This window comes from Vidua chalybeata, chromosome 15, assembly GCF_026979565.1.
Source record: "Vidua chalybeata isolate OUT-0048 chromosome 15, bVidCha1 merged haplotype, whole genome shotgun sequence".
Taxonomy (NCBI): Eukaryota; Metazoa; Chordata; class Aves; order Passeriformes; family Viduidae; genus Vidua; species Vidua chalybeata.
In genome coordinates this window covers 15,318,318-15,338,358 of record NC_071544.1, presented here as the reverse complement: position 1 = coordinate 15,338,358, position 20,041 = coordinate 15,318,318, and the positions used below count along the sequence as shown (strand labels likewise).

The 20,041-nt window shown below is 44.9% G+C and overlaps 1 protein-coding gene across 3 annotated transcripts in view; it reads left to right on the top strand.

Moving 5' to 3' along the window:
* The first annotated feature begins 10,834 nt into the window (after nt 1–10,834).
* Nucleotides 10,835–20,041, top strand: part of SFXN1 (sideroflexin 1) — a 21,947-nt gene continuing 12,740 nt past the window's right edge. For 2 of the 3 annotated variants that reach the window (XM_053956712.1, XM_053956714.1), the window contains exons 1-3: nt 10,835–10,928; nt 11,830–11,930; nt 19,724–19,898. In XM_053956712.1, coding sequence (XP_053812687.1) covers nt 19,735–19,898 — 164 coding nt within the window. In that variant the 5' untranslated portion in view covers nt 10,835–10,928; nt 11,830–11,930; nt 19,724–19,734. Of the gene's footprint in view, nt 10,929–11,001; nt 11,204–11,829; nt 11,931–19,723; nt 19,899–20,041 lie in introns of those variants that run through there. The other variant, XM_053956713.1, reaches the window with a different exon arrangement.

The following is a 20,041-nucleotide window of genomic DNA, read 5'->3' as shown; positions in this document are numbered from 1 at the left end:
CACGGACAGGCTCCGCGTCCCCGCTGGATCGTGCGGGCTCCAGAGAGGGCACGGGGAGGGACAAACACTGCGGAGCCGCCGGAGCCCCGAGCGGGGCACCCCCGAGGGCAGGGAAAGCCCGTCCGAGCAGACCCGCAGCTCCCTCTAAAACCTCTTGGCAAACTCCCCCGCCCCGTTGGGTAGTGAGCACCAAAACCGGAGCGGCTGTTACTCAAATCATTCTTTCTACCAAAGGGTCTTTTCTTGCTTACCTTAGCTGCGACAGGCAGGGAAAGAGGAACATGCTGATTTGCAGCCTTTGCACAGGAATCTTACCCCCCAAAAAATCAGAAAATAAATATAAAAGACATCACAAGGAGATTTAAAAACCTACTAGAAGAACAAATACTCTTAAGTTTTCAACGTAAATTCTGTGGGACCCAGCACATGTGAAGTTGCTTTTGAGCCATCTATTTCTCATAATGTCACTTAAAGCAATGCTAAGCTAACCTTGACTAGTTAACTGAAACACTTGTTTTCCTTTCCCTTTCTTTTTTTATAAATTTTAACTGCTTCTAACCAAGTTCTCATCCCGCCCTCCCCTGCTTATTATCCTGTCCTTTAATCATCATTCATCCCCAGAGGAGGGTGAAAATAGACAAGAAAATGAATCCTGTGCTGCTTGGTAATCGAGATGTCTAATGAAACCCACTGTGAGTTTTCTTTTTCTATTTTCAAGATCGTTTTTCTATTGTCTCCTGTTCTTAAAGCTCCACACAGGTGAGGTTTAGTGCATGATAAGTATTTGCTGCAAAGGTACCATGTTCCTGTTTTTCCATAGAAACCCTGGGCTGAGGGGAACATTGCTTGCAGAAGAAGCCACTGAGCGCACTTGATTTTATTTGCAATAACTTCTAGAGGCTCTCCTAAAATGACTTTCAACCACAGCTATCCTGGATTATTCCAGGACAAATCACAATTTGCAGTCGCCCAAAAAGCAAAGTTTTTGAGGCATATTGGAGAGAAATACTGAGGTACACATTGCTGAGGAGAGAAAAGTCTGCTCTAAGCATCTGCATAAAAGCTCATCCAGTGAACTCTTCTTTTCAGTTCCTTTTTACCAGGGAGTGGCCTTTCCTGGGGGAGAGGCTGGGTTCAGCATTGGAAGAACCTAATGCTGCTGATATGAGTGAGGGTTTCACTTGAATCTGACATTAAAGAAAACCTTTTGGATCACTACTTGCAGCAGCTTGTAAGACTCTCACAGCCCTTACTTTTTGGCAATTCAAGCATCAGTTTCCGAAGCCAGAGCCTCTCTCCTGTCTCTCCCCTAAGTTTGTGTGACCAGTCCAGGGATGAATGTGAGGTCTGGCTCAGCCCTGACTGCAAAGCCCCTTCAGCAGTTTCAAACACCAGAAGTTCATCCAGGGCACCCTGCTGTACTCATTTGTCACTTCTGCTAATTTATGAGCTTTTAAAACTTTCATGACTCACCAGTCATACCCAGATGAGGAACAAAAGCAAAATCCACTAAATCCATATTATTATTTAAGTAAATTTAATGCTTGGATTAGGCAGCAGATTGCCACAACTCTGGGAGACAGTTACATGAGTGTTGGGTCATTTTTCCTTTTGCTGCTCTCTGACCAAGCTGTTCCCAGCCAATGTGAGCAGAATCAGCTCTGGTCCAGCTCTGGGCTTGTCTGAAACTGTCAGCCACAGGATGATGGTGCAGGTGTTTCCTGGAGATTCAGAAAAAAGCACAGAGCTTGTTAAATTCTCCCTGGGTACCCACATAAAACAGCTGCTTAACTTTATGTAATGTTTTTCAATCACTACCAACTGCTGCTGGAATCAAAGCAATGGCCAGCAAAAGAAAGATTTTGTGCCTCTATTCCCAGCTGCTCCTCCCAGGAGATGATGATTGCAGAAGGCCCTACTTAGTCCATATGAAGACTTAAAAATACAAATACTGAGTAGCACGTTGATCCAAATCATCTTAATTCAAGCAGAAATTAGCTACTGGAAGACCAAGTCCAAGCTGAACAAAGCCCAGAGATGCATTCAGAGATGAACATTCTTTAACCAAAATAGTGCACACGCTAGACCTGGAGAAAGCTTAGCTGAATTTACAAAATATATTGTAGTATGTGGATACAAATTGTACTCACATCACCCTCGGGAGGACTTTTTATGTCTGCAAGCATGGGATTTACTAAACATGAAATCAGCTGAGACATATTCTCAGAAATAATGTCTAAAAGAGCTGTCAGATTTGTAAATAACTGGTTATACTAATAAGCTGAGATAAATTTAGCCTCATTGTAACCTTCTTGAAAAAGTCAAGGGCTCCTGGAAATGAAACAGCTCTGAAGTCTTTTAAAGATCAGTGAAGCACATTGCTTAAATTGATATAATGTTGTGCATTCCATGAGGAAAAACACAGTAGTGACTACAAAATCACAGAGCAAAGTGTGGCAGCAGAAAAAAAAAAACAAACAACACTGCTAACATCTCCAAGGATCTCAAGTCTCACTCTTGAATGATAAAGATCCATCAGCAGGGAGAACGGATCAGTGAGAGAAATGATTTCTAGTCCCCAAAGGCAGACAATAAATATTCAGGCCTAAATATTCAGTATTTGAGCGTGAGCACTGTTTTTTGACTGTAGATTATAGTCACTGCAGCTGGCCCTCAGTGCCTGGCAGATTCAGCAGGGCTGATCTCAAAAAGCACATCAGTGCTCAAAAAGCACATCAGCACATGTTGACTTGTGAACTATTTTTCCAATGGCAGCCACGGAGCATCCCTTGGTATCAGGTCACTGGCGAAGCATGTGAGGAAATTTGAACACTGGCAGGGAAAAGGAAAATCAAAAAAGTCCAGAGAGAAGCATCATGTATGAAAGTCTGAATTTAAATGAGTCATTTGAGGGGGCTCATTCAGGCTGGACAGAGAGGGTAGTGCAGGAGGGTATAAATTGCAAGGATTTGCTGTGCAGTGGTACTGCTCCCCGGGATCTGGAGCTCATGCACTGGCTGCAGGGTGCTCAGAAGGCAGGACCAGGCACTGCTGCTCCCCTGGCATCTCCCCTCTCAGGCACTGATGCATCAGCACAGCCTCACTCCCATCCAGGAGAGCCCAACTCCAGCCCTGGGCCACAGCGGATGGAACCTGCGGAAAGGATTTCTGCTCTGCAGGAGATCAGGCAGCCGCCTCCCAAAAGGCAGCCGCGTGTCACCCACAGGCTTTAGGAGTGCTGAAAACCATCCTCTGGTTGTTCCATCTTCCCCTCCCAGCCCCCTCCTTCTCAGAGCATCTTGAAGCTCTGCTCCCCTTTCCCTCCCTCCCTCCCCAGTGCACCCTCTCTCATGTCCCTGGAGCAGGTTTCAGCTGGAATCCCCCCAGATTTTACAACAAAATGGCTCTTTTTGGAGAGGTGAGGAAGACAGGAAAGAAAGAGAAGTACTAAACCTGCTGCCAGGGATCCAAGCAGAAGCTGTCACCTGCACAGTCCCCAGCCCCAGGAGCTGTGGGTAATTTAAACTCAATGTGATGCTGCCAATAACTGTGTTATTTAATCTGCAGAGCTCATGCAGTGACTTTTTATGGGGTTTTTCCAGTTCCACCCACTCACTCCCACATGATCAGAGAAAGAAAATTTTCCCACAAGGAATACTTGGAGTGACCTCCTCTTGCAGCTCAACCTGCTCTGCCAATCCAAAGGCCATTTACTGGATCTTAAATCACTCTGGAAATCACTCAAGCAGAGAAACCTAAAAATCCCCCCCTTTTCTTTCTGGGATTTCCATCTGCCAGAGATACGGGGCAGGAGAGGGATTACTGCCCTGCCAACACTTCCCTCCAGAGTGGGTAGAGAGCCAAACTGCAGAGGATGATAAGAATAAATTATAGCTGAGAGGAGAGCTCTAAGGAAAGGAAAATGCATCCTCTGACTGCCTCATCCCTGCGGCACAGTAGAACAGTGCCAGGAAATCCACAGCAAACTAACAAGACTCTTTCCTTAAAACCTAATCTACACCAACAGATGTGGAATACCTCAACATTTCTGATCATTTCACTGACAAGTGTGGAGACTGGATGTACCCCTGAATTTTATATTCTAATCCATGTATATAAAAACCTTAGCTGATTGCTAAGGGCCTACTCTATGAAATGGCTCATAAAGTAGTAAGTCAGCACAAAAATTCAGAGTGGGCCATTGCCTCCCAATTTAAGCTTTATTTGTATATGCATATTTTTATACTGTACAGCTTTAATTCTTTCACTCCACACTGGACATTTTAGGTCCTCAGAAAAAAAAAAAAAACAACAAAACCTGAATATGTGAATCAAAAGAAAAGTCATGGATAAAATGACAGCACTTTTCATGTTAAAGATGGCTTTGACATATTAATTAACATCTCAGAGATGAAATAAAGCCAGCGATATCGAATGATTCATTAGAATGAAATTAATCTGAGGAATAATTAACTCTGAGGGGATGGAGAAAAAGAATACAAATAGATATATTAGCAGCAAAACTCTTCACCAATGAGTGTGACAGTGATTTCTAGCAGCAGTGGATAAGACTGCAGATAATACAATTTTCTCAGCAGATGGCTTGGTAGGTGGCACTCTCCCTCCTAAGCTGCTCTTACAGATTTACTCCTGAGCTGCATGCCAACATCAAATAGATCCTTACCCATATTCCAGCCCAGCCCCTGACTGATGGATGGAGAAGAAATGTTTAACAGAACTGTTTAACTGCAGTTTTGTTGGTTTTCTGGTGCAGGACATAAGATGAAGAAGTGTGTGCTTGGTACCCACAGCAAGTAGACAATAGTTTGCCCTACATTTGGTTATTAAATCCACATTATTACACATCCAGTGTGGTCAGGCTCCACAGCCCTACCACTGGCAGGCTACAAATCCTTGAATTAAAGTTGACTAAACTAATACTTACCAAATAAGCAGAAACATCACTTCTCACTCCTAGTGAAGACTGGCAGCAGCACCACAGGGAGCCACAGGAGCCCAGCCAGGGCTCTCTGCAAGGGGAGCAGCCCCATGGTGTCCATGGAGCACAGCAGGTCCAGCTACAGGAGACAGGATCAGTCCAGCAAGGACCAGACCACTCCAAATGTGCCAGTCGTGCAGCTCTGCTGTTGACAGCATTATCTGCAGCTCCCCACACTGTTGTTGCAATGTTGCAGTTCCACCTTCAGGTTCTGGGATTAAACTCTTCTCCAAGGCTCCTTGTCAAAGTCAAATCACATAGTCTGGGCTTGACAGAAGTCAGAAACGTCCCACCAAGTTCAATAAAACACTGGAACAATATTCCAAACAAGAATCTGTACCAAGGTCTAAGCCTTGGGCTGCTTCACTCCTCCTGATGTAACTTTCATGCACACCTTTGAAAAACCCTGTGATCCAACTGCCCCAAACTATGATGTTATCCCAAATCCACTCTCACCCTTGTTCAGCTGGATCTGTTATCCTGTCCCAGCCTCTCTGCCTGGCCCACCACATCAGGCAGAACTCTTTCTTCCTCCTGACATGAGTAACTTCTCCCTCTTTGCATTCTGCTTTGATGTCCTTGGCTTTTCCCCGCCCTGTTGCTGGGACACTCTCTAACAGGCTGTACTTTCCCAGGCTGGAAATGTTCCCTGAGGTTCATTATCCACTTGTCAATATCTGTCCCAAGGTCAGGGGCCTTCCAAGGCAGACATTTCTTCCTGCTCCCTTCCCACAAAGCTCATCAGGGCTCAGCTCCAGGCATCCAGAGTCTCTTCTCAGTCCATCAAACCAGCCCTCTCCATTGAGGAGAGGCTAAAAGTAGGGATGTCTTCCATGTCAGTAGAAAGTTCCCTGGTGCTTTCCAGTAATTGTGTACTATTTATGGGAATTCCCTTCTGCTTTCCAAAATTTCCCTTCTGCTCTTCAGAAATTTCCCACAGCTTTCTAAGAGCTGTGCATTTCCTCCTAGGATTTCTCCACTGCCTTATTGCAGTTCCTCCTCACCTCAAAGAAAATTCCCTCCAGCTTCCTGGGAATTTGTAGGCAATTTTTTCAAAACTCACATTTTGCTTTCCTGGGGTTCTCCCACAGCTCTCTAAGAATTCGATTTTCCTTTCTAAGGATTTCCCGTAATTTTTCCATGAGTTCCCTGTAATTTTCTAGGACTTGCCCATGTTTTTCTAGACATTTTCCATACCTTTCCAGGAATTTCCTGCTGCTACAAATCTCTGACTGCTCTCTAGGCACTTCTGTCTGCTTTCAGGTGTATCTAGCAGGTTGTGGCACAGTGTCAAGGGTTTTTCCATGCTGGTTGTGCTGCTGAGTGTTGTGATGTGCCCAGTTGTCCTCTGGTGTCTTTTTTTGTCATATATGACAGATTTTGTCATTGTTGTGCTGACACACCTCATTCTCATATTTTTAACTATTTTATAAAGCCACGGGAAAGGCTCAGGAGGTGAAAGTAAAAGGATTAATCAATATCTGGTCCCTAGATGCTGATGAAAAAAAATTGTCAGGTCTGTTTGAAGGAGCTGTGAGAGCTGGCATGGATCTTTCATGGCAGCAATGATCCCACATGAGACATTTATAAAATAGCCACATCATAGCCTTTCCTAATCCCCTTGAAAGGCTGCTTTATCCCTTTAAACACAGCTTTATGTCCCTTCTAAATGCAGATTGGCTTTTCATCTTCATTCCCTTCCATTCTTATCCAATATAACTGTGCATCTAGAGAACGAGGAAAATTGAGTATGCATTAATTTAGCTTGGCACAGTAGAGCATGAGTAACCTAGAACTGAGTTCAAATATTGCAGATGGAGCCAAAGCATTTAAGTGATTTTGTAAGTAACACTCTATCAGCTTATATAAGAGATTCATTACAATTTATATTGCCAAAAATTGTTGTGTTACTTGCCTGTTTGATCCAATTTCCCAAGCTAATAGTTTATTCCTTATCAGCTGAGACTGGGAAAACAGAGTGGTGGTTTTTGAGGTACTGACACAGACTCACAGAAATCGCTGGCTCATTTACAAAAACAATCCTTGAACTCCCTCAGAGTGTACCAATGTCCCAGTCTGAAGTTTGGATCTTCCACATAAAATTAATGTATATTACGTCAGGAAACCACAGGAAATGCTGGATATACGTGGTTCACCTTGCCCAGCATTCTGCTCCCGATAGCAAAACCCAGCACAGAACCTTCACAGGCACCTCCCATCAAGTGCTAACAAATCATTCTTGGAAATGTTGCTGGTTTCTTCTGGCAAACCCCTGATAACAGCCAGCTTGGTGCCAAGGCCAGCTCCTGACATCATATTCCAGAGCCAGTCACTGAAAACACCCCAGATCCTTGCATGTGCCTTTGGGAACATCATCACATCATTCCCCACTGCTCTACAGCTACTTTTTTTCATGGAGCAGAAAAGTCTTGACATCTAGCACGTTTCCTTTCACTCTGACTGCACTGTTTTCAACCCAGGGTTTGAAATTCCTGGTCCTGCAGTGCCACTTACTGGACATTTCTGTTCATAAAAGCATGTGCAGCACCTCTTCATTTGCTCATTTGATTCTCAGGGCTAATCTGAAATGGAGAAAAACATAAAATACAACAGTGCTCACTTAGGAATACAGGAAAGCAAATACAATAAAGCTTATTTCTTAGATGAGGCAGTAATTGTGGAGGAACAGAAATCCTCCTTTTCTGGTCAGTGTGGGGAAGAATTTGCCCTGTAATAGTCTGGGAATTCTTCCAGGTGGAAACATGCAGATGGTCAAATTCATCCCTAGTTCAACAAATGTACATGGGAGTTTGCAGGATTTATTAATATATCCCTTAGGAAATAAGGAAATGCAAGGAATGCTTCAAAAGGAGCTGGGGTGGGGTTTATTTGATTAATCCAGACACACATTTTTAATAGAGACAAAAACATTTTAGTGTGAAAATTAGCGCAGATGAAAAAAGACATAGAGTCAGAGGGCAGATGTTCTTTGTGACTACACATATTCACCCATTTGCCTTTCAGTTTGTAGCTCATGAGTAACTGGTGGTGATGCCTCAGAGCCATCTCAAGCCTTCTCAGGATTCATGGCAAAATATCAGATTGGTTACTCAGCAATGGGAGAAATGACTCGTCCAGTGAAAAAGAAGTTATGTAGCTGCTCAAAACCATCTGCACTGAGCACTGAGCAAACTGTTAACTCAAGCAGCTTTGCATGTAGTGACTCAGAGAAAGAATTTAGGTATTCATACATCCACATTAAATACTCCGCAAGCAGAATTTCAATTGTGATGTGAAGAAAAGTCCACATGTTGTTTTAAATCAGATTAACAAGTTGTTATTTTTAGCATACAAGGAAATTACAGGCAGAACACATCAGTCCTCAGAATGCAAACCATACAAAACAACCCCAGTTTTACCCAACAACAACTAATTTATTTCTCTGCACAACATCCAGCTGTTTCCATTTCCTGAACAAGGTGTTTTTCCTGCTCAGTCGTTGCCATGTTTTTTAGCAACAAGTGTTATGGCCAGATACCACCACAGATGTATCAGTGTTGGATCTGTCAGTGGTCATGGAGACTGGGATCTGACTGACAAGATTAAAAAGAATTATATATTAGCAGGGAAATATATAAACTGTGCACAAATTTTATTGTGCAGTGCAAGGATATCAATGACAGTTTTTATTCTTTAATGATGGACTCTCACTTGGTATACTTGCAGCTGCAATTGACATATTTATATCTCTAAGATTTAAGTTGGGGAGCCACAGGGGAAGTAGAACAGGAGACATCTGAGATTGAATGTGGCTGTGTCAGAATGAAAGTCGACTCTTAATTTTTTATTAAAAATCATTAAATGAGTTGGCTTTCAGTTAAAAACTGAAAGCAAACTCCAGCCTACACAATTCTATTTTATGAAATGTATATATATATATATATAAAATATTTCATAGAAGTCGAGTATTAACAGCAAAGATTTAATCAGTAAGTGCAACTCCACAAACACTTGATATCTGGGTAGAGTCATGGCTTTTTAATATAAAATTCCTACTCAGTATCCTACAATGAGCAGAGAGAGGAAAGTCAGCCCTGTATCCAAAGAGCTGAAGAGTAGGATTGCTCTGCTTGCACAGCTGCCACTCCTCCAGGGATGAGACCTGTGGACAGAGCAGTGATCTTACAATGGGAATTTCAACAGAGGAGCTGGGCTGGCCTATAGATGGCATTTGCCATCTGTCTCTGTGTTATTCTGATCCACAAAAGAGCTGAACGAGCTCAGTTTGCGGGCTGTAAGGGGCTGCAGCACCGCGGGGTCTGCACGCGTGTCCCCCTGCTCCCAGGGGAATCAGCACCAGGGATGGGATGGGATGGGATGGGATGGGATGGGATGGGATGGGATGGGATGGGATGGGATGGGATGGGATGGGATGGGATGGGATGGGATTGGGTTCGGCTGGGCTGGGCTCGGGCACGGCACGGGTCGGACCTGGTCTTGGTCCGGTCCGGTCCGCACCGGTCGGGTCGGCTCAGCCCGGCCCGGCCCCCGGCCGGTACCGCCCCGGGTTGTGGCCCCGCCGATCCCAAAGATTCCCATCACGGTGCTCCCCCTGCGCCCGCCCCGGGGACAGTGTCACCTGCCGGGACACCTGGAATTAGCGGACGCCGGGCACGACCGAGCGGGTTGCACAGGGCTGATGGGAACCTCGGGGGAAGTAAAAAAACAAAGCAGAACGTTTGAAATTCCGAAGTGTTCCTACTGTCGCAGCAGCCCAGCCACTCTGAGAATAACAGAAAGAAGGAAAATGACAGTGAGGAAGCCACCATTTGTCCCTGTGTCGATTTCCTTCTCCACAGCTGTATCCAGAGCATCATTTCTGGGTGTCAGCAGCTTTGAATTGCTGAAATAGAGATGAAGACACATCCTGCCCTGAGAACTGCTGCCTTCCCAGTGCCCACACCACACACCAGGGTTCCGGGCTGGGAGCCCGGCTGAGGAAGGGATGTGTGTGAGCAGAGGGTGACAGTGACATGCGGATCCTCCTTATCTGGCTGCTAATGCACTTTTTATCTCCTCCCTCAGGTGCGAGCGCTGTGACAAGCCTCGTACTTGAGCGACCTTCAGAGCAGCCTCCTGAGCTGACGGTGCTGTCCTCACACATGGCAATTTATTGTCCCTCATCGCCAGGTTTGGGGGTGTTAGTGTGGCTTGAGTTTCTGGTAATAACCCTGAAACAACAACCCCAAGCAGCGTGGAGGAGATTGACGGCAGACCTCACCACGCTCCCTGTATGGGCCATTCGGGGTCGTACTTAGGGGTTGGACTCGATGATCCTCGGGGTTCCCCTAAACTCAGAATAGTCCGTGATTCTGTGATTTTGTGGGCTGCAGCTTCCTCAGGAGGGGCAGCACCGATCTCTGCCCTCTGTGACCAGTGATAGCACTCGAGAGAATCGCTGGAGCTGTGTCGGGGGAGAAAATCAGGAAAAGGTTCTTCACTCTTTAAAGGGCTCCACAGGGAAGCCCAAGAGAGCTCACAAGGAGCGTTTGTTTGGCAAACGCTCTCGGCACAGGGTGGGATTCTTCGGCCTGTGTGGGGGGCCAGCAGTGGGACCCTGACGATCCCAGCGGATCCCCCCCCCCCCCCCCCAGCAGAGAATATTCCATGAAATAATTAACAGCAGTGACTGTGCGAGAAACGCGAGGCAGCCCGAGCCGAGCCGGGCCCTCAGGCCAGCGGGCTGAGGGAGGCGCGGGCGGCCCCGGGCGCTGCCCGCACGGCCCTGCCCGGCCCGGCCCCGCCGGGGCGGAGCGAGGCGGAGCGGGGCGGCCCCGCCGGCTCCCGGCCCCTCGCCCGCCGCGCCGAGCCGAGCCGAGCCAGGCTCTTCCGGGCAGCGGGGCCAGCGCGGCGCGGGGCCGGCGGCCGGGTGAGTACCGGGGCCGGGCAGCCCCCGCGGGGATGGGCTGCGGCCGGGGACGGGCGGAGGAGCCGGTGGCACTCCCAAGTGCTGTACTGTGCTGACCGGGCAGGGACCCAGCTCCATCTGCCACCTCAGTCCCCTCCACGGGGACCCAGCCCCCCCCCCGGTGTTGCTGTGTTCCCTTCACCGGGGAGCAGCCCCGCCGTGTGGCCTCGGCCCCTCTGCAGAAGCCCAGCCCCGTTTGTCATCTCTGTTACCCCTGCAGAGGCCCTGATCTGTTTGTGAGCTCTCCTCCCTTCTCAGGGGTGCAGCCCCGTCTGCCTCCTCCAGCCCCTCCACAGGGACCCAGCCTCATCTTCCTCCTCCAGCCCCTCCACAGGGACCCAGCCTCATCTTCCTCCTCCAGCCCTTCCACAGGGACCCAGCCTCATCTTCCTCCTCCAGCCCTTCCACAGGGACCCAGCCTCATCTTCCTCCTTCAGCCCCTCCACAGGGACCCAGCCTCATCTTCCTCCTCCAGCCCTTCCACAGGGACCCAGCCTCATCTTCCTCCTCCAGCCCCTCCACAGGGATCCATCTGCCACAGGGGACCAGCCCTGCGTGTCACCTCCGCTCCCCCGCAGAGCCCCTGACCTGTTTTGTCGCCCTGTCCCCTCCCCTGGGGTGCAGCCCCATGTGTCAGCCCATCTCCTCCATAGGGGTCTAGCCCTGTGTGTCACCCCTGTCACCTCCCCAGAGTCCCAGCCCCATGTGCCACCCTGTCCCTGTGGAAGCTGGACGCTGGCAGTGTGGGGCTGTCACAGCCCCCTCCTCCCTGCACAAGTAACAGCTCCCTGCTTCCCCAGCCGCTCCCAAAACCTGCCCCTGACCACTCGCTGTCCCCTGAGCAGCGCTGTCTGTGTCACAGGGATTGCGTGACAGCGGCACAGACTCCAGGCCTGCAAGAGACGAGCCTCCCTGCTGCAGGATCATCATTTCCAGGGGAGGAACACGCCAAATAACTCCAAGGTCAGACACGTGATAGTCAGAGACAGAATTTTAAATATGAGTATTAATGATTTTTTTTTAATTTATTGAATCATAAATAATCTATTGTTATTATACTGGTGGGTGGGGTGAAGATTGGTTTTGTCCCAATGTGCAATTAAAATATCACCTGGATGGAAGAAGATATATGAAACAGTGAAAAAGTACAGAAGAGAGCCGTGAACACACCTGGGGTAGAGCCAAAGCTACTGCAGTTTATTGGTGGGGGTTAAAACACAAGGAGCAGAAACAAGCTTGCAGCAATCAGGACTGAAATTAGAGGTTGCACTAACCTTGGTTAGCAAAGGAGGTTTATTTTCCTGAATGTGGAGATGAGGTGGACACGTGCGGTGTCTCTGGACATGCCTCGTGCAGTGGGAGGGGAGGTGGCAAAGCAAAGCTGTCAGAGCTGAGCTGGCTGCAGGGACCTCTAACATCTGGATCTGTCTTTAATGCAGAATGATGAAATCTCTGGTCAAGTTACACACCAAAGATGGCTCCTGTTTTGAGGAGAGAGCCCCAGCAGCAAGCTCATCGCTGCTGCTTTTGTTGCTAGGCTACAAGTGGGATGTACATTTATAAGCAAAAAAAAAAAAAAAAAACAAGCATCTTGTAGTGTTGCCATTCTTTGTCTTCTCCAGCATTCCATTTAGGATTGCAGTAGGAAAAATCATAGCACAGACAAAGATTTTTTTTTTTTCCCCCTGGTGATTTAAGTAGGCATTTTACTGGTGGAAGGTGCTTTGAGAAAGAAAAACTTGGCAAGTGGCTTTAACATTTGGTGTAAGTACATTGCATCAGACTCCCAGTCATCAGCTGTGCTGCTTATTTCAAACTGTGGCAGCAAATGTACTGCAAATAGAGGAACACCACTGCTTACAGACCCTGATAAGTCTCACATGTGCTCTTTTGCCACCACACAAAAGTGCTTTTTTCCCCAGAAAATCTATTTGTTCATCCCATTTGAACTAATTAGCTGCCATGACTGACATCCCTGGAGAGGGCCTTGTGTTCCTTTCTTTGCCAGAGCAATTAAAACATGGATTTGCCTTTCTGCTGTTGCTTTGCCAGTGTTTTGTAGTTTTAAAGTAGAACAGGTCATTTTTTCCTAATCAGAGGGAGGTTTATTTCCTGTGTTTTCTCCTAAGCCAACACAGCAACCTTTTGGGTGGGCATTGTGGAAAATTGGGCACTGGAAAAGAAAAATCTTGAGTTTGTTCAAAGAGCCCCAAAAAAGGAACAATGTGTTACTTGAGGAATAAAGAGACCTAGCAGGACTCTGGAGTCTTTCTCTATCAAAGTGGCATTGTTTTCAGCTCTGCAAAAACAAGCAGCTGTGGGCACTTGGATTTACAAAGAGAAGGAAGAAGAGAAGCTCTTCTCCCCATTTTCTGGCAGCAGGTACTTTTCTCAGCCTCAAGATTTTCCAGGCTGCATCTCATTTCCCAGGACAAGGCACTGACAGCTGGACATCAGGTTGTTAAGGGACTGCTTTAAAGAATGGAGATGTAGGGGCCTAAGTGTGTCAAATCTTATTTTTGTCTCTCCCAGTGCACATGAAGTATCAGCAGCACCTGGCTCTAACTTTTGAACTATTCTTATTCAAAAGAATCCTAAAGGATTCTGTGAAGAGAGAGGTTCTGCTGTTATCTTCTATTTTTACTGGGTTTTCAGCCTCACTCTTGATCTTTAAAAAAAGAATTCTTAGTTGCCTCTAGAAGATTTTGTGAATCTTTATCTGACCTGAGCACCTTTACCTCACCAGAACTTATGGGTCTAAGTCCTGGTAAAGGACACCACAAAAGTGACACCTTTCAGCATTTGTGCAGGCTGGTTGGAATTCTGTTTTAAGCTGGATTTACCCAGCTCATCCCATGCTTTGTAACAGGAGGTTGCAGGTTGGGAGTTGGGCACCAAGAAATGAAATGTCACAGTGAGCATTATCACATTTATATCTGCTCTGCTTTTGGATGTGGAATTCTCTTTAGACTTCTCCCTGAGTTCACACTTGCATCATCATGAAATTTCCTTTTCTGTCACTCTAGTCCCAGTTTTAGCTGATACTGTAAAGAAACTGATGAAAAATCTTAATTTTGGAGTGGAGTTTTTCAAGGCTTGGGTTAAAATACAAGGTGTCAGTAACATAAGAAAATATCAGTTGTTCCAAGGAAGGTGGCAAAGCTTCATTTCATCATTTGTGCACTGCTGCATGAGTTTAAGTTGCCCAGAATTTCCCAGATCATTTACCCATCTGGATTATTCAGTCATGTAACATAGTTTAAAATAAGTGATCAAATATCTGGGTTGTTCAAAATTGAGTGAAATAAATACTCATTGCTATTCTTCTCACTGTTGCTTTGGTTTGAAAAGTGGTTGCATGACCTTCAAATGTGATGTTTAAAAGATGAACTTTGTAAAGGAGCAGCAGAGAGTTGAACTCCTGACAACTCCTGAATCTGCATTTTGTATAATTGTTGCAACTGCTACTGTTAACCTTTAAACAAGGTTTAAAGTCTTCTGCTGTTGCTGGTTCTGTGGAAAATCTAAATGTAGCCTTTGTACCAAAACTGCTGATCAGACTTTGTGCAGATTTTGTATGTAATTTTTATGTTAATGCAAGCCACTCTCACTTATTCTGAAGCCCTTTATTCCCCCCAGTTAATATTAGTATTAAACTTTAGTGCATGAACTGGCAGATGATTCCATCTGATCAGAGAAATTTGCCATGGGCAGGGACATCTTCCACTAAACCAGGCCCTGTCTAACCTGGCCTTGGACACTTCCAGGGAGTAGCCACAGCTTCTCTGGGCGCCCTGGGTGCCTCACAGGGAAGGATGTTTTCCTGATATCCAAACTAACCCTACTCTATTTCAGTTTGAAGCCATTCCCCCTTGTCCTGTTGCTCCAGGCCCTTGTAAAAAGTCTCTCTTCATCTTTCCTGTGAGCTCCCTTCAGGCAATGGAAGGCCACAATAAGGCTGAACATTCCCAATTCTCTCAGCTTTTCCTCACTGGAGGAAAAACACAGCCATGTGTTGAGGAAAAACTGTATGAACTCACCATCAGTTATGACTCTGAAAACGTGGTACACAGGAGGAGCCACACAGGGATAATCAAACCTCTGTGTGAGTGCTGGGGAGACAAAGAGTGCCAAAAAATGTCCCTGGTCATGGGAATGCCAGCCCTGGTATTGTTCAGGGGGCCAGGGTTTGCCCAGCACAGCTGATGCTCAGCCAGACAATCCCGCAGCACGAAGCAGGATTTAGCTGCTCTTCTCCACGGGCAGTTTGGAAACTGAAAGGGTTTAGTGATATGAATGTGCCAGAGAGCATAGTCCAGCCTTCAGTGCTGATTTAATTTGCTGGGGAAAACAGCTGCAGGGTTTCCAGGTACAAGTGGTTCTATTAAATACCTTCCTAATTGTTCTGTTATGTGAAATAGTGAAAATATGAATGATTTTCTCCCTTTCTGGGTGTTTTCCATGAGAGTTGTTAATTGTTTGACTGCTTTACGATGTCATTCTTTATCCTTTCCGGTACTGCTGATCCTCCTGTGTGAACATAACCTCAAAGTGACATTTCAGTACGGATTATTACAACAACTGATGTGTTTGTAAAATTCACTTTGTTTCCCAAATCCTCTGTTCGTGGCTTTGTGTGTGGAGAAGAGCAATTGCCTGGGCAATTTTGCTGCTTCCACATTAAAAGTAAAGGTGCTGTTGATTAAAATTTTATCCCATTTCAGGATTAGTTGGTATTTTCTGCATAGCAGCAAGTGGGAACAATAAATTCAGGTGTTTACATATATGGGCACCTTAATTAATTAATTAATGGTTAGGTAGTTTGCCTTCATTGGTTGATTGTAACAAAGCAAACAGTTTTATCTTTGTCTTTATTGTGCTTTTACTTTCCAGTTCCCTTGCAAACTTTGTTTATCTCAAGGTTCAGCTTGATTTATTTAAATTTTATTTAATCCTAATGTCCTTTATTTTTCCTGTACCCAATTTGATTAGGGGTAATGAGAACTTAAATCTTGGGCACACTTAGTACAGATGGAAAATTAGATCACTGAAAGTAGTGGAGTTCCACCCTTGACAAAGCATTGTAGTTAAAATAATAATTAAATCTTAAGTAGTTTTATTACAGTGCTTTTATTATTAAGTATTTGAATGGGTTATGCAAACAGCAGCTCCCCTCTGAAATTGTATCTGAAAATTAAGGTGACAGGTAGGTAAAAATAGTGTTGCAGCAACTTAAATTGAGGGTGTTGCCCCTCTTTCTTACAGTTTAAATAAAAAAATGAAACTTAAAAAAATCCATCTAATTTATGATGATGACTATGGCTGTTAGACAATATATTGATGAAATCTTCTTTGTGCAGTTGCCACTTTTACTTTATAGTTGGACATTTTGTTTTATAAAGGGATCCCTTTGAAGTATATCAGCACTTTATGAGCTTAGGTGTTTGCTTTATGGGATTTATTTCCCTTTTCAGCATTTACTAAGGGGCCTGATGAGTCATGAGTAGCATCATGCAGTCTCTTTAAAACAAGAAAAGAGGCTTTTGTTGTAAAAATATTTTGCTGGAAAACTTCTAAGTTTTCAAGACAGAAATTCCCTGGTTCTCTTAGGCACTGTTGTAACAGGTCTGTGATTCAGAGTCCCATGACTGGCAAACTCAGCCACCTTTTTTACTTCACTGCAAGTTCTACCTATCTCCATATTATTCTCGACTCTGTTTTTTTTTACACTCCCTTGTGTGTGTGACATCTGCTCTTTCTCTGTGGTGGTCTGTCTGGTTTATTTTAAGTTCTTTAGAACAGCTTTGTTCCTACTTATCTGCTAAACAGGCAAATCAGCCACATCACTGAGAGAAGAAAATCTGTTTGTGTACTTAAATAGCTGTCACCTAAAATTTAAACCCCTTTTTCAGGAGATTTAACCCTTTTGCAGGGTGGGCAGCTGTCCCACCCCCTCCCCCCATCCTATGCAGGATTGAATGTCCTTTATTAAGATTAGTAATAGTGAAGTCCATGTTCTCTGTTCCCATCTTTCTAAACAGTCACAGACATTTCAGGCATGACTTTTTGTTGTAGCAACTGAATTAATGGATGTTTTCCATTTTCCTGCTAGGTTGCTTTTTGCTGCTGCAGCAGCACTAAGCCTGTTTTGTGGATTTACGAGGAGAAAGAGAGACCAAACCTGTGCTGACCTGTCTCTGGTAGCTGAGTCTGGCTAGGATGGGAAACAGCAGGAGGAAAGGCATGGAAACATCTGGGAAAATTCCAGGGCTCAGGCACTGCCCAGGGCAGAGTTGTGCCTCCTGTGCAGGGGCAATTCCTGGCTCAGTCCCTGCCCGTTCCTCTGGTGCCACTGCCAGGTCCCAGGGCAGAGCCTGGCCCTGCTCTGACCTCCCTGCACCCAGGGACACCCAGGGACAGCCAGGGACACCCAGGGCTGAGGGCTCCTCTCCAGGCTGGGCAGCCCCAGCTCCCTCAGCCTTTCCTGGGCATGGAGGAGCTCCAGGCCCTTCCTCAGCTCCGCAGTCTCTGCTGGCCCCAGGAGCTCCAGGTCTCCTTGTCCTGAGGATCCAGAGCTGGATACAGCACCCCAGAGGTGCCTCAAAGGGTTGAGCAGAGAGGCAGGATCACTCCCTGACCTGCTGAAAATGCTCTTCCCAGGGTCCTGTTGGCATTCTTGGTCACCAGGACACTCTGCTGGTCATGGAGAGCTCATTGTCCAGCAGGACTCCAGAGCTGCTCTCCAGCAGGTCACCCCAGCTGTGCAGCTGCAGGGCTTCATTTCCCTCCAGTACCATCTTTTTGCTGCATTAGTTTCCTGCCAAGGTAGTAAATTCCATCAGCTCACCTGGGTCAAGGAACATCAGAGCAGGGGAGGGGATAAAGACAGGATGTGAACGTGTTTAATCTCCTGTGTTCTGTACATTCACCTTTAATGATTGCTTCAGTCTGAAACAATCCTGAATTGTTTCAGGATGGATGAATTGAACTGGCATGAACTGAACCATCTGCAGTGAAGGCAGATCCTTAATGTTTGGATTTCTTATTACTGAGGGATATGGGTTTGTGAACAGAGGTATCAGAAGTAAATAAAGGGAATTCCCAGAGAACCCAGTCATGTATATTCTAATCAGGATAAAAATAAAGAATTATCCAGAATGAAAAGAAAGAAAAAAGCTTCCATGGATGCACTGCTTTATTCAGCATGCATTAGACAGCTTTAACCAGATTATTATAAGCTATCCTAAAGCAGCTTTAATCTTTCTTAATGAAACTGATAATTTAATTAGAAAATCATTTACACTTGAACTTTCCTGCAAGTAAGGGAAGCAGTCACAGAACAAGTTACCAGCCCTAATGTACTGATTTTTATCTTTATTTTGGTGGAAAAGAGGGTTTAAATAAATGAGTGCACTTGCTTTCATAGGGCTTTGCAAAACCAGCAGTTCCCATTTTAGACCAGAAGATGGACTATTAATTCACAACACAGCACTGTTCACGGGAGGGTGTTTTTAATGGCAAAGTAGTAAGAAAAGGAAAAGAAACTTAAGGAGCATCTCCTGTTGAGATGCTGTGCATGAGAAATCTGTTCTCCAAATCTGTCCTGAGTCTTTTTTCATTTCCATGATCTGTGTTCATCCTGCATCGTGCCTGGTTGAGAGATGTACACATGAAAATAATCCTGCTAATGAACAGTGCTGCACAATAATGAACTTAACAGTGAGGGAAATGTGAGGGGCAAAAGGGGAAAATATTTTCCCCTACTGTACCAGATCTATTAGCATTCTGGTATCATAGAAGCACAGAATTATTTGGGTTGGGAGGGGCCTTAAAGATCATCTAAAATTGGATCTTTATTTATAAATATATAAAAATGGGTTTTTATAGATCCAATTTCTTTCTGCCATTTGAAACAAGCATTATTTGAAGGAGGATATTTTTTTCCACTGGTCGTTGAATATGCTGCAGAAATTTCTTATAAGATAGTTAAAATCCATATATTTGTGCTATGGAGGGACTGTCCTTTTTTCATTAGATGTTGAAGTAAACTTAATCATCCTGAAGTAATTTTTACTTTTCTGAGCTTTATGCCCCATAAATGCAAAACTCTTCAGTGTCCTTCGCTGTAGTTCTTTATCCATCTTTGAAGTATCATTAGGAGATCTGGTCATGTGTTCATAATGTAGCAATTGTTGCATTACATAATCTCTGTTTTGTCAAAACATGGATTTAGAGAAACAACATTTATTAAAATAAATTGGTGGGTTTGTGTTCCTAATTTTTGGGTTGTTTTGCTACGCCAGAGAAGTTAACTGGATTTAATTAAATACTTCATCTCTTGAAATAGCACAGGCATCTCTTGAAATAGCACAGGCATCTCTTGAAATAGTTGATTTCTCATTCCCTTCAATACCTTATTTTCAACAAACAGTAATTCATCGCTGAAGTAAAGCACTTTCTGATTAATATATTGTTGTTTGGTATCTATTTATTAATAAACTTTTATGCTTCCTTTGCATCTGCCTCATCCTCGGGCATTTGTACAAATGTAATAAATAATGTGGAAACATTTTTGGGCACTGGACACAGAAGCATTTCTGCAGACTTACCCCTTTAAACCCCTGTTCTGCAAATTCTTTGCTGTTTGTTCTCTGGGATTTTTACTCTAAATGTGGCCACTTTTCATCTTGCAGGTTCTAGATACATTAGGAACTGAGTGGAATTTTGAAGTGCAAATGTTGATGTTTTCTTGGCAGAGCTTTTGAAGATGGCACCAGATATCCCATTAAATATTAATATCAAGGAGCCCCGATGGGATCAAAGCACTTTTGTTGGACGAGCCAATCACTTCTTCACTGTAACAGACCCCAGGAATATTTTGTTATCTGATGCCAAACTGGAAAATGCAAGAAAGATTGTGCATGATTACAGGTATGGCATTGACTACTTCTACCACTGGCCCCAAAAAGTCCAAGTCAATGATAAGTACATGGTGATATATCTAAAAGGAAATACTTAAAACACTGTATTCATTGCAACACTTCTTATTCCCACTTCAGGGCTTTTAATCAAAT